The 15,324-nt window shown below is 40.1% G+C and overlaps 1 protein-coding gene across 11 annotated transcripts in view; it reads right to left on the bottom strand.

Annotated features, from left to right (window-relative positions):
* The window catches only part of OSBPL8 (oxysterol binding protein like 8), a 193,658-nt gene that overhangs the window by 70,722 nt on the left and 107,612 nt on the right, over window positions 1-15,324 (bottom strand). The window contains exon 2 of one of the 11 annotated variants that reach the window (XM_073327723.2): window positions 6,768-6,967. The exons of the other annotated variants lie outside the window; for them this stretch is intronic. Coding sequence (XP_073183824.2) covers window positions 6,768-6,912 — 145 coding nt within the window. The 5' untranslated portion in view covers window positions 6,913-6,967. The remainder of the gene's footprint in view (window positions 1-6,767; window positions 6,968-15,324) is intronic. 11 annotated transcript variants of the gene reach the window in all.

Here is a 15,324-nt window from a genome sequence, read left to right as displayed (position 1 = left end):
AACTGCTATATTTCTCTCTGTTCTGGTTTGGTAGCCAAAAGAATAAATTCACATTTTTGTACATCAACTTCGAGGATGTCACATTTCAGTATATTAAAAATAAGTTTATTCCTTTTGGGTACTAATTTAAAAGGACTTCACATTCTGATTACTCTTTGTGCACGGACAACTGTATTCCTTGTAGATCTTCCTATTGAGTGGCTCATAGAAGGCTATTAAAACCCTTCATTTACAAGTCGTCCTGTCCACTAGATCAAGGAGTGCAACGCCCAGGTAACAGCAATAGTTAAATGGAAGGGTGTAAGTCCCTATACTGGAAGAAAATTGTAGTAGTAGAGTATTTAATCTAAAATATAAGGGCATAGCAAAATAGAATGATTGGAAGTTTAAGCTAAACAAACTGGAAATAAGGTGCACATCTTTAAACAGTGAGGGATTAATCACTTGAACAATCTACCAATCAACATGGTGGATTTTCAGATACTGTAAGTCTTTAAATCAAGATTGGATGTCTTTCTGAGAAAATCTGCTCTAGCCCAACCAGAAGTCATTAGGTTCGATACAGAAATGACTGGCTGAAATTCTATGGTCTGTTGTCCAGGAGCTCAGACTAGATCACAATGGTCAGGGTGCCAGAATGGGAGGGGGCGGGGCCATCACTTTGAGAAGTGGGAGGTCTATTCCATAAGGGCAAACAATGCGGGGGGAGAAGGGGTGGCACAGGGGTGGGCGCCACAGTTCTGGTGCAAGTAGCACCCCACACTTTAAGGGAGCTTCTGCCACTCCTGATAATGGTCCCTCCAGGGCTTAAAAAAAATGAATTAGGTATTTGATATGGATGGTGAAGGTGCATAATTTAAAATTTAAGGAACCCAGCTCCCTGAAAATTTAAGGCAACCAAAATAAATTTTCTAAGACATTCAATTAAAGCAACAGTTTAGACAAGCACATATTTCTATATAGTACACACAGAATAAGAGACTAATCTAAGTTTTATACAGTGCTGTAGCCACAGTGGTCACTGGATATTAGAGAGACAGGGTGGGTGAGGTAATACCTTTTATTGGACCAACTTCAGTTGATGAGAAAGACAAGCTTTCGAGCTTACACAGAGCTCTTCTTCAGGTCTGGGCTCACAAGCTTGTCTCTCACACCAACAGAAGTTGGTCCAATAAAAGGTATTACCTCACCCACCTTAGTCTAAGTTTTAACATTTCTGGATGTTAAGCAGAAAAGTTAATGGAGAAAGGACAGAAAATGACTATCCTAATTACAAAAACATATAAGTTGAATTAACAAGAATGTAAGTAAGAGGATAGAAGCTATAAATTCACAGCTTCCTGTTAAAGGATGTCAGCTTTAAGAACTTAATTTTATATACATACACACACACACACACACTTTCCTGACGTGTTCCATAGATTTAATCAGCTACACCAGGCACAAATGAAAACTGCATAAATCAATTGGGGCATGAGGAATTACAGGAAAGTAGGATGCTATCTGGTCCACTGTCATCTTTTTTATTTCTCTGAATTCCACTTTCATGCTTCAGTTTCTTCTCTCTTTAGTGTTCAGTTGTATCAAACTAATTTGTATTACTTGTTTCAAGTATCCTTACTATTCGATTGAACAATTACACTTTAAAAAATTAACCAAAGCAAAACTATTGCACTCAGCTTGCTATTTAAGATAGTGTCCCGGATTTTGAACCTTTGCAGTAAAGAGCTTTGTTCCATTACCAAAAAAAACCGCTGCCTAGTTGTGCGTCCCAGCACTGTGTTGCCTTGGAGTTGCATCTTTTCCAGTGACAGCAAGGCAGCTTTTTAAAACTTCTACTAAATATATTCTTCAGATTTTTCTCCCTGGTGTTATGAAAATGGTCTACAAAACTCAGTATTCTACCTCTAACCTAATCATCGCCTAAAATAGTTAAACACCACTTTTGCCATGTATTCTCATATGATGACAGCATCTGTGTATTTTAAGCTTATTTATTTTAACAGAAGCACTATTAGTCTAACGCGTTCAAGGAGATTTGTACCAAAATAACCCTAAAACTATTTGTGAGCCAAAACTCTGTAGTCAATATGTATTTCACTTTGTATATACTCTGTTCTGATTAGCTGCCCCCTTGACTTATTACCTTCGTGAACAATTTGTATTAGAGGGTATACTTGTTTTTTGTTATTGTAGACAAAAATATACCTGGTTTTTCCATCAGCCATACACTGTGAATTTATCTATACATGCATATAGAATCTTGATGGCGATAACATGGCATAACAGAGGAGGATCCATCTGTTTGAAATTAATGCTCTGTGTTATTGCTATATTTGTATTTCTGTTATCCCTTAAAGCACTGGAAGTCTGCATTTCATGGTACTAAATGCTAATGCAAAATGCATTTGAGGTCACTGTCCAAGGTTGAAACTGACTGGGGACTGGAAGCAGTGTTTAAAAATGAACCCAGGTCTTAAGTTCTTCTACCTGAATCACCGACAGTTTGCAGTTCATCTTTTTAATTTCTTCTTTCATTTTCATGTAACTGGTTTCTTGGGTACACTTAAATATTCTACACATTGAGCCCTGTTTAATTAGAAACTTAAAGTATAGCTTTCAATTGAATCAGATATGTGCAGACAGATGTGTCAGCCTTAAAAGTATCCTTGTGTCCATTTCAACACAAAAACTATAGTGCTAAAAAGAAAATAATCTGAGTTCTTCTGTCCCAATGTGTGAATCAATTCAGATTTATGCATTTATGCTCATGAGACCAATCCTTGGGACAGGCCGAGATGTACTTAGCACAGTACCAAATGACGTGGCAAAGGTGACAAACTTAACTCTCATCTGATCCCAGAGCTGCAGGTTCACCCCCACTCAGGATAAGTTAAAGCAGATTCAAGTTAAAGCAGGATCAAATTCACCGCCAGGATAAGTTAAAAGCTGCTCTAACCTAAGCCTAGCTTGAAATGGTCTCCAAGGGGCTGTTACAGCAGCCAGGAATAGTGGCCAGGGCACTGCTGCACTCCCAACAGTCCCTCCCCTCGTATGCCATATACTGAGAGTTATAAGGGGAGGGGAGGTGGTGAGTGGCTTCGGGCTGGCTATACACCACTAGTGGGATCTCGGTAGGGAATCCACTAAGGCCATATTTAAATTTGCTTTTCTCCACCAGACCAAAACAAAGCAGATTTGGCATGGGCCAGGTTCTGGCCCTCAGATTATAAACTCACCAAGGGATTGATCCAAAATTCGCTGAAGTCAATGGGTTTTGGTTCAGGCCCTAATTTTCGTGCCTACTATAAACATTAGGCCAATTCTTTTCATAACTGACAGTCTTATCACATTTAAATGAGACCCAACTGATTGCAAGACAGTATTTTTATACAACAGCAGTCAGAGTTTAGTAGTTACATATTAATTGAACTGACAACCAAGAGCTCTGATGGTTTAAAAATCTATTTAAAACACAATGAGGAGATATTAGTTTGTACAGTTAAGACAATATTTTCTGGACTAAAAAATCCTCCAAAAAGTATATTTCTTTTGCCCTCTACAGAAAGCTGATTTTAAAAAAGCACAAGGATTAGTCATTACCTTATTGTTTACGCAGGGTAATCTTTGGCACATAGTTTATGATATGGTGCCATTTAAAAACTGAATTTGAATTTAACCTCAAACTTCGCAAATTAAGCTTTTCACCACTGTGGGGGACATCATTTCATATGCTGATTTTGCATTTCACAACAAATAACCTTCACATTTAGGACACTTAAGTGAAAAAAATATATAATAAAAGAAATTAATTAAATACTCAATACCAACATCAAACACATTATGATTCAAAATGTAAGAACTGTCACTTATTGTGATTTGTATTGTGATTTATTGTAATTCTAAAGTCCATATGTGCACCAATGCAAAAATGAAAGCATAAATGAAGAGATCAGGAAGATCTAAAGTCAATTAAACGACAAGGCTGTCAACTTTGACACATCAAGATAAGAAGCACGTTAACTTGAGTGGATGCAATAAACAGATTTGAAAGATAATGCACTGAACTGAAGAATTAAGCACTCTCTAAAGAATTATATGAGCTATGCTTAAGGGAAGGTAGCAACACTGGAGAAGGCTCGTGGGACATAAAAGGAAAACAGCATATTTAGCTCTGGAACAACATGTTTTGTCTGGAACAATGCAGGAGGCACACACTGGCAAACACCTACAATGTGAATACTCAACTTCCTCACAACCAGTTTTAACATCTTTGTTAGAAATTAAGTAGTTTCAAGTGTTCCATGATCAGCAAGCTATAGTAGTAAAATCAAATTGGCAACTATATAATGAAAAACAACGACTTTGGTTACTAATTTCTTTAAATAAGATTTTGCTTTGAAAAAATAAATAAAGTAAGTCCACAGTAACTATTTTTCCCCAAGGCATTTCCTCAGGACTTTAACTACATATGCTTGTTTTACACCAGGTGTTTTCCACGTATGCATAAACAGTTATTTACATAACAAACTGAAAGGCTACTCCTATCAAGTGAGGTAGATGCATTACCTAAATAGGTATTTACACAAGCCATACCAAGAGCTTCACAGAGCTACAAATCTGTTGTGTGTGTAATTCCCACAGACTTCTCAAATCAGTGTTTTTCAAATGCAGTCACCATGGCAGCGTGCGGCCGCTAGTGCCTTTCTTTGCGGTCACAGCCTCTTGGGCTGTGATGAAGGGAGTGGACACAAACGCTGGAGGGGCAGACAGCTGGTGAATTCCCGCTTTCCCAGGGGTAGAAAAGGCAGGCCTTGGCCACGGGACTTCAGGCTCCAACCATGCGGTGGCAGGCTCTGGTTCCAGGCTCCGGCCCCAGGCTCAGCACACCCCACCATTGTCCCTGGGCCCCGCTACCTCCCTCCCGCTCCAGGGCTTAATTTGTCCCAGGGCTTGCCGGGGCTGAGTAACTCTGCTGTGAAAATTGATATTAACAAACATACAAATATCACTTTTCACAGCAGAAGATTTACCAGTTAGCAAGTCTTTTTTTTGGGGGGGTGGGGTGGGGGGGGAGGTTAAGGAAGCACAACCAAAAAAGCAAAAGAAACAACAAAAATAAAAAGACAAGAACATACAAAACACCTTATTTGGGTTTCTATTCTGCTTAGGTGCAGTAAAGAATAGAGACAAATGTAAATGATTTTTATTACTGAGTCTGAAAAAAACCCTACATAAATAAATTACAACGATTTGGACATGTATATGTGCATATTTATTTTGTTTTTCCTAAAGTTAATTAAGTATTTTAGGAAAAACTGTCAGTGCCCTCACCAGCAAGAGTTGGTGGCCACACTCGGAGACCAACAAAAAATTTGTTGTGAGAACCCCTGGTCTAGTTCACCAAAGTAGGAACCATCTTTTCCATTTGTCCTACCTAAAAAATTTTTTTTTTTAAATTGTTATTGTCAAAGTAACAGTCAGAGATAACACTTAATGTGCAGTCCTACGCTAGACAAAAGACTAAAAATGGTGCTGTGTGGTCCATATTTCTTGTTTCACTGATTACCGTATGAGTTTGGTTTATAAGTAAAAGAGAGGATTTCTCTAACTTCCAGCGCTGCAGATTCAGCCTAGGCTTCGGGAATCCTATTGTATTCTTTTCTTCTCGTCTACCTTCACTTATAGTAAAGGTTCTGCAAGCAAAATCAGGCCATCAGTGACAGTTGGCAGAACTTGAATATTAAGAAGTTGCCCCTCAGTGACACTCAGCAACCCAACTGTCCTCTATGGATTTACACAGATGTAACTAACTGCAACTTAGCCAGCTACTCTGTTGAGGGCAAACAATAAAGGAATGAAATAGCTTCCTCTTCCAGCTCTCCTGGTTCTATGGAGATAACCTGACAAAATAAATGTTTGTCACACACACACACACACACACCCACCCAGAATGGCTATTTTTACATTGTAACTTTCAAAGCAGTATTGTACTTCAGACTGACAATACTTGGAAATAGATTTTTAAAGTCTAAGTTTTCTAAAGTATAATATAGGAACATATGCCCCATTAATACTGATTTGAATCACACTTATGTAGATGTACAATGAAAAGTTTTTTTAAAAATCACCACAGCTCTCATTATAGTATTATTAATTAACACTGTTCCCTGCACACCTTCACCTATCAGAACAAGCTGAAATGTATAACCAAGATGAGATTCAACCCATCCTATATAAAGTCATTTACTGGAGACCCCTGCAATACTAAAAGAGGGGGGGTGTGATTAAGAATAAAACTTTAGCCTTAACTCAGCTTCTTGACTTGTCATTCTTAGCAAGACCACTGACATTGTGTGTGAACTTTGTAGCAGTTACCATGGAACTGCTAAAAACTACAGTTCAAAAAAATCTGTGTCTCACTTTCTCTCTCCCCATTGTACAATTTTTCAGTTGCAAAAAACTGCATCCTGTATGCAAATCAAAACAAAGCACGATATTCTCTATCAAGCATGTACAGAATCCCTTTTAGGAAGACACACTTGTGTTCTCTCTGAAACAAGCTAGTTTATTTACGCACATGTCAAAGATACAAAATTTCTGCTCTTCCCACAAGCAGATTTCATCCAGAAATATGTTTGGAATATTCATTCTAGTTTCTGTAATACCAACATCTTAGTGAAGGGCTTTCGCCTAAATTGATGGATTTGAGATTGTAAATTTTGTTTTTATTAAGAGCTACCGAGCAAGAGTGAGACAAAACAAACCTGGTAAAGCAGGAGATATTTCATTGTATCCTCCAAACGAAGCATTCCGGACAAGTTTTCGGACATCTGATCGTGCAGGAAACACACCAGGCGAAACCCCAGCACATGAAGAAAACCTACGTCGCAGTGGACCCTCTTCCTTCATGAGTTAGATGGTCTGTGTAAGGATTATGTTCACTCAGACAGCTGGTTAGCATTAGCTGGTTGGAACAAGAATGTTGCAGTAACAGACTTTTACCTCACATTCTGATTAGCAAGATCCAAAGGGAACAGACACAAAGAACACACATACACACTGATGTGAGGAGATACCAGAGGATGTCAAAATCAGCAATAAACAGAGACATTATAGGCTCAAATTATGCTGCTGCAGATTCTCTTAATGAGCTGAAAGTGGAATGGATTGTGCCCCCTCTCACCATCCTACTTCAGTGATATTTCACATTTAATTCAATCAGTACATCTCAAGTCAGGCTGCTGTTCAGCACTGCTTGCTGGGCACTAAGCAACTGTCATTACTTAGGGTTTCAGAATGGATTTGTTAAATAGATTCCGCTGCCTGCTTGTCTCCCAAGCCCCAAACTTATACTGTATAAAAATTAACTCATGATCTAATGTAGTAATGTGCATTTCCTATTTGACACTTCATTTAAAAAATATACTATCATGAGTGCCAATGCTCAGAGAAGGCAGCCAATGCTTTATTTTACATAATAGTGATTAAATTCTACTTTTAATTTAGGTTCCTGATATCCACTGTTTGTCACCTATGATTACTGTAGATTCTAAATAAAAATAAAAGCTACAATTCAAAGGGAGAGATGCATTTTGATAATCTCTCCAAACAATAATCCAGTATAAACCTTTTAAGTCCACATGTTAACAGAGGATGAATCCCATTTGCTAACAGTTAACAATTCACGAAATATATACCAATTCTGAAGACTAGTATTGGCTTAAGCATCCTAAAAAGACTAGGTATTTTAAGTACCTCAATTTTTGAATGCCCAACTGGACACACCTTAGAGGTGCCTGGCTTTCAGGGGGCAAGTGCTTAGCACTTGCTGAAAACCAGGCTCATTTAACATCTGTCTAGTTGGCATACAAAAATTAAGGCACTCAAAATAAATTCATTGTTTAAAATTTTAGGTTGTAAACTTTTAATAATCAATGCTGCAACCCTAGCTAGTGGTGTTTCTGTTAACACTGACCTGAATTCTCATTACTTATTTTGATTTTTAAGCAATCACCCACTTCATGCAACAAGCAAGTATTTTATTCTAATTTTTTTCTTCTGTTAACTTTTTCTTTCTACATTTCTGATGCACAGTTAAAGCGATATAACCTCCACAAAAATAAAAAGAACCGTAATGTTTGCTTAATGCAGAAACACTTATACCCAATAAATATAATTAAGACTTGCAGCGCAGTGAATCACCTTTTTAAACCTAAAATTAAGACTTCAATGGAAGCAGCCAAGCAAACCAAAGGAGGATAAAACTCACTTAAAAAAATCCAATTAAGAACTCTGAGCTGACCTTATAAGTAACCTGATGAACCAAACTTTACCTGCTATTACTCTCACATGTAAAACAACCAAATCAGTTTTCCTTCTCCCTACCAATCTATTTTAATATGGACAATTCTCCTGTTTCCCATATCTAACAATTAACACCATTCAAATTGCTAGGAGCCACTAAGCAATTTTTTTTTTTTTTTTTAAAACATCCACTCCCACAAGTTAATTTTCTTCACTGCTGGGCACTTTTCTGCTGGCTCCATTTTCTTACTATACAGCAGGAGTGGCCAACCTGTGGCTCTTCAGAAGTCAATATGCGGCTCCTTGTATAGGCACCGACTCCGGGACTGGAGCTACAGGTGCCAACTTTTCAATGTGCTGGGGGGTGTTCACTGCTCAACCCCTGGCTCTGCCACAGGCCCTGCCCCCAACTCCACCCCTTCCCAGATCCTGCCACGCCCTCACTCCTCCCCCTTCCCCCCACCCCCAGCCTCCTGCACACCACGAAACAGCTGATGGGGAGGCGCTGATCGGCGGGGCTGCCGGATTACTGTGGCTCTCTAGCAATGTACACTGGTAAATTCTGGCTCCTTCTCAGGCTCAGGTTGGCCACCCCTGCTATACAGCATCGGAGACAAAAGTCATTATGAAACCTGGTTCATTTTAATTGGACAATGCAAAAGAAAAAAATATACAGTTAGCTCAGCTGGGTTCCTTCCTCACACAAAGGCTACTTCTCCTTCGTTGGAGGAAGCCATTCTCAAAATCAAGTTAACGATAGAATAGTTTGTAATTAATGCTCAGCCACTCCAATTTTGTGAGGTGCTAAGCATCCTCAAGTCAGATTGGCTCACTGGATCATACCTAAACACAGCAGCCTGCAGTATTCTATTGTCCCTACAATGGCTGCTAAAAGTAGCTGTAACAGTGCAAAGTATGTATGTGGCACATAAAAACGTCTTTCAATTTAGAAAAATAATTGTAGCCTACTACTCTGTGTGATGCTGTGAACTGTAAAATAATACTCAGTCCTCTTTTAACAGCCTAATAATTTCTAGCACATGCCAAAGGCAAGGCAGGCATTAAAGAGGGATTGTGACTGAAATATCCAACTAGTGTGCCATCCACAGAAACCATAGCTCCAAAATACCCAAGGGTAACATGAATGCTAAGTGTGCCAGAACCTTGCTAAATGCTGAATGTTCCAGTCCAGCAACATACAAAGATCAAGTTTTTAATACCTATTATCCCAATTAACTACCACATTTCATTGATTTGCCACGATAAAAATTTATATTTCCTGTTAATGGTAAACCTGTGACATGACTCTTGATACTACTCCTTTATGATCTCCTGTCTTTACCTTTTACTACTGATACAGCAACAGCACTGTTACACTGTGGTGGACATGTGAACTATTGCCTGCAGTGTAGTAAACATTCCATTCTATGATGCCTCAATTCCAGGCCCAGATTTCAGCAGACTCCACATTGTGACAGTACGCAGCACAAGATGTGTTCTGCAGTCTACAAGCTAGAGAAGCAGAGTTTTCTGGTCTCAATATGTTCAGCATTCCAAATTTAAAGAAACCCTTTTGAATTTACCACAGCCAGCACTAGCCTCCTCTGCTGAGAGGGACACTTTAGCATTTTGGACAACTTGGTAAATGCTCAGATTCTGGCCATCTTCTACATGACAACTTTGGAACTTTACCACGCTTCAAAAGTTGTGAATTTTTTATTTTATTTTTAAACACATCAGCACAAATTCAGAATGCCAACCACAGCAAGCACCATCAGCACTTGGAAAACGCAGATTTACTAAGCCAGCACCTTTAGAATTGATAAAAAAAATTAAAAGGGCATTTAAAAGGATTCCTAGGCCCCTGAGTTTCAGGACCTATTGCCTGCAGAATCACTTCAATTATAAAATTAATGGATTGATACGCACACCCATGTAAAGTCTAGGAGACAAGACTACAAAATTCAACAAAACTACCAAGCGTATCTGCTGACAACTCACAGGAGGGAATGGGAGATGACTCCATATGAATTGTGTGATAACCATTCTATATCCTGAATGCATCCAATCTGAAGTGCATCCGTGCACTTAAGATTCTTTTTACCAGTAACTTTAGATGCTTCATGCAAGCAAGCTTCTGATTTTAATACATCATTTACGTAGAAAAAATAAGGTAATACAGTACTATACAAAACAAGGAATGTCATAAATATAAAGGGAAGGGTAAACCCCTTTGAAATCCCTCCTGGCCAGGGGAAAGCTCCTCTCACCTGTAAAGGGTTAAGAAGCTAAAGGTAACCTCGCTGGCACCTGACCAAAATGACCAATGAGGAGACAAGATACTTTCAAAAGCTGGGAGGAGGGAGAGAAACAAAGGGTCTGGGGGTCTGTCTATATGCTGGTCTTTACCGGGGATAGACCAGGAATGGAGTCTTAGAACTTTTAGTAAGTAATCTAGCTAGGTATGTGTTAGATTATGATTTCTTTAAATGGCTGAGAAAAGAATTGTGCTGAATAGAATAACTATTTCTGTCTGTGTGTCTTTTTTGTAACTTAAGGTTTTGCCTAGAGGGGTTCTCTATGTTTTTGAAGCTAATTACCCTGTAAGATATCTACCATCCTGATTTTACAGGGGGGATTTCTTCATTTCTATTTACTTCTATTTTTATTAAAAGTCTTCTTGTAAGAAACTGAATGCTTTTTCATTGTTCTTAGATCCAAGGGTTTAGGTCTGTAGTCACCTAGACAAATTGGTGAGGCTTTTTACCAAACCTTGTCCAGGAAGTGGGGTGCAAGGTTTTGGGAAGTATTTTTGGGGGGAAGGACGCGTCCAAACAGCTCTTCCCCAGTAACCAGTATTAGTTTGGTGGTGGTAGCGGCCAGTCCAAGGACAACGGGTGGAATATTTTGTACCTTGGGGAAGTTTTGACCTAAGCTGGTAAAGGTTAGGAGGTTTTTCATGCAGGTCCCCACATCTGTACCCTAGAGTTCAGAGTGGGGGAGGAACCTTGACAAGGAACAAAGGAGAAAAACGTGATGGTCTGAAATGGGCATGGTAAGGATTATTTTAAAAAGTGAATAACATATCTTCCAATGAAGAAGATTGCAATCTACTGTAGACACTTTCTGAAGAACACAACGTATGCCCCATATTTGTTTGCAACTAAATCAGGGCTTTCTTTTTAGAAATAAATTTAAAGCCATCTGAAAAAATATGTCATAACCCCCTGCTTAAGACATTCTTTTTTATAAGATTGCTTGGGATGGAACTAAATCACAGTGCACAGGATGGACACAATCAAAAGGTCTTTATATATTAACAGCACAGCAACACATTTTAGAAAAGGTTAAGTTTTAATAAAAAATTATTCTTATAAGGAAAAAAATTACAATTAAAAAATCATGAGTTGGTCAAACAAGAAGAAAGCTCTCTGGATGATTTAGGTATTAATACACTAAGCATGCAAATTAAGCTCCAAATCAATAGCACAAACTGAACACCCTTACTGAGCAAATCAGAACTTGTAATAATTTACACTATATTCAGACAGTACTCTTAGCTCTGAGCACATAGGCTCAGTATACAATCAAGAAATGCTACTGTTGGTGCAACAGCAGCCACAGCTTAAATTCTCTTATGCAATAGCCATACTTTAAAACAAAACAAAGAGAAAGGAAAATAATTCCTTTTAGTTCCTGAAACAGAGACCTCCTTAAATCAATGAACACTGTAAAAGCCGGGGGATGGAGGAGACGCGGGGGGTGAGGGCAGTAAGGAGGAAAATAGCCCTGGTGCAATTAAGTCTCTGACAGGAATATGGCCTGACATTTCTATAATGCAATATTATCCAACTAGCCTCCTCAAAAATAGATCTGTAAATAATTTCATGTTACCCACATGAATCTGCAGTATGTATAAACTTCTACAGTATGTAACTGATTGAAAAAAAATCAACTATTAACAGCTGTCAGATACATCAAAATTGTTTCTATACAGCATGCATATTTTACATTTAGTTTAACAGCCATTATAATTGAGAAGTCTGTTTTTCTCCTATGGATCAACAGGCTCTTTTAGAGGTATACTTGCCTTCAGACACCAGTGTGAGTCACAAAGCAGACATCCGAGCCACAATGCTATTAATTCTGAAAGCAGTGCTAATAGTATGCTAAGGGAAAACCAATTTAATCCTGCCAAATATTCTTCTCCACCATTTAGTAATTCCAAACCAGGCACAATTTATGCTGAAGCATAACTCCTTAGGTACTTCTGATTACAGTACAAGCATTTGCATCAAGGCTCTCTGCAGCTTGTACATGCTTGTATCCTTGTGTCTCACCAGTGCACGGTCCCTCAGCTCCTCCCAGCAGAAGACTTGTTCACTACTGAGGTTTCAATAATTTTGGCCTTCACAACACTTGTGAAATTCCAGGTTCAGGTTCCAACAGTTCAGGTTCAAGTAGGTCAGCTTTGCTGAGATTTACTTGCAAAGAAAGCTTGGTTGAAAAGCCTTTTTCTCCTTCACATTAATCCGATACACTGTGCCTCTTAAAACACAGTCCAATGAATATTTCATGTCTTTGCAAAGCTGCTACCCATATAGAAATAGGTAAATGTAATTTTAACAAGCAGTAGCTCTCTGTTGTATGGCATATTGTTTCCAAAATACAATGCCTTTACATATACACAAAGGGAATTCCCATTAATTTAGAATTTAATAGAGTATGCTATATGAATAGCAGACATACTGCCAAGATGATAATTTTTAAAAGACAATCACAAAGCAAAATTGGAAAAATGTATACAAATTTTAATTAGGCAATATAGAGATTAAAATTAATGGCTTGGGGCTCAATGTGAGTGGAACCTTATTCACATGAGTTATCAATTAAAATTAGCAAGACTACTCATGAATAAGGGTCCTACAGGGAAAACTTAAATTCCATAAGGCAGACTCATTTAACCACGTTTTCAATGTCTTATGAAAGATAAGCCATATCTATTCAATAACAGGAGGAAGCACACTTCAAAGTGACATTTTCATTTCATTATTAAAGGTAATTAGTATGTTCAGGACTTCTCTCTGGGGGCTTGTGTGGCAACATGTGTTGTAACAAGCCTTGGGCTCAACAAATACATCAAGACTACCTACCTTTTGCTCCATCCCAGGTTAAGACAGCTCAGATGCTTTGTGAAATCTGCTAATGCAGTGGCAACCAACCAGTCAATAGCGATCAACGGGTCGATCCTAGAGGATCTCTCAGTCGATCGCAATCTCTGGTGGCACAGCGGGACTGCTGTTAAGACAGGCTCCCTGACTACTCCAGCCCCACACCGCTCCCAGAAGCAGCTAGCGCAGCCCCGCGAGGGCAGAGGTCTCTCTCCACTTGCTGCTCCTGTCTGAAAGCACCACCCCTGCAGCTCCCATTGGCCAGGAACAGGGAGCTATGATCAATGGGAGCTGCGGGGGCGGTGCTTGCAGAGATGGGCAGCATGCGGAGCCAGGTGCTGCCTGTCCCACCCCAGGGGCGCGCTGGCCCCTTCCGGGAGCAGCATGGGACCAGGGTAGGCAGGAAGCCTTCCTTAGTGGCAGCCACGCTCCACTACCAACCGGGAGCCACAGGAAGTAAGTGCTGTCTGGCAGGAGGCTGCACCCCAACCCCAAGCCCTGAGACCCTCCCTGAGCCAGCACCCCAAACCCCCTCCTGTACCCCAAGCCCCAGCCCTGAGCCCCCTCCCAGAGCCAGCACCCCAAAACAGCCCTGACCCCCCTCCCAGAGCCAGCACCCCAACCCCCTGCCGCACCCCAACACTCTGCCCCAACCCAGAGCCCCCCCTTCACCTCCTCCTGCACCCCAATACTCTGCCCCAGCCCTGAGCCCCTTCCTGCACCCAAACTCCCTCCCATAGCCCACACCCCGCACTCCCTCTTGCACCCCAACACTCTGCCCCAGCCTGGAGCCACCTCCTGCACCCAAACTCCCTCCCAGAGCTTGCACCCCTAACCACCTGCTGCACCACAACCCCCTACCCCAGGCTCAGCCCAGAGCCTCCTCCCACACTGCAAACCCCTCGGCCCCAGCCCAGAGCCTGCATCCCCTCCCTAACCCCTTACCCCAGCCCAGTGAAAGTGAGTGAGGGTGGGGGACAACAAGTGACGGAGAGAGGGGGGAATGGAGCAGTGGGGTGGGGCTTTGGGGAAGGGGCAGGGTAAATTCAAAAAGTGATCTTGGGCATAAAAAGGTTGGAGACCACTGTGCTAATGGGTATAGGCCAGTAACACTGCTTGCTCTATACTCCCTCTGCCCAGATGATTCATGGAGTGGCATAGGGTAAGGGGCATGTGGTTTACTGTCCTGACCTAATTTAAGGAGCATAATGAATGCCACATACATGAAGCAAAAGTGAAGTAAATAGGACATCGGAATGAGGTGGAACAAAATATGAAAAAAGTGAAAACTGTCTTTTTTAGGTGAGGCACAAGGAGTACTCAAAGACATTGCAAAAATCCCCAAAGAACACAAAATGGTTAGAAATCACCTCTCAGGTTGCGTTGCTTGGGAACAATTTTCTCCTACCTCTGTTTAATTTTTGAAAATCTAAAAGCACTATCTATTGCAATGCTATCGCAAAGAAAGAGATCAAACATGCTGGTCTCTTGATGGGGATTTCAGATCTGATCTGGAGGGAATACTATATTGTTTCTAGGGATTAGTAGCGATTTAGTCTCTAAGCAAGTTCAGTCTTGTATCTCTACAGGGAACACAGGAGAAACTCAGTTCTTTGTTTTGTTATGAAAACCAGTTTAGCCAAACAGAAGGGGTGCATTACCTTCCTTTGAGATAGTTTATATATTATACTATTTACACCATTTGCTAATTAATTAATTGGTTCTCTAATCTTATCACATTTTTTTTAAAATACATTCTTAAATGGCATAATCAGATAACATTCTGGCTAGCCTTGATTCACCTACAAAAGAACATCCCAGAAATCCCTCATACAACTAAACAACT

The sequence above is a fragment of the Lepidochelys kempii genome, chromosome 1 (genome assembly GCF_965140285.1).
Source record: "Lepidochelys kempii isolate rLepKem1 chromosome 1, rLepKem1.hap1, whole genome shotgun sequence".
In the NCBI taxonomy this organism is placed as follows: domain Eukaryota; kingdom Metazoa; phylum Chordata; order Testudines; family Cheloniidae; genus Lepidochelys; species Lepidochelys kempii.
Note: the sequence above shows the minus strand (reverse complement) of the source record. Positions and strands in the feature narration are given on the sequence as shown.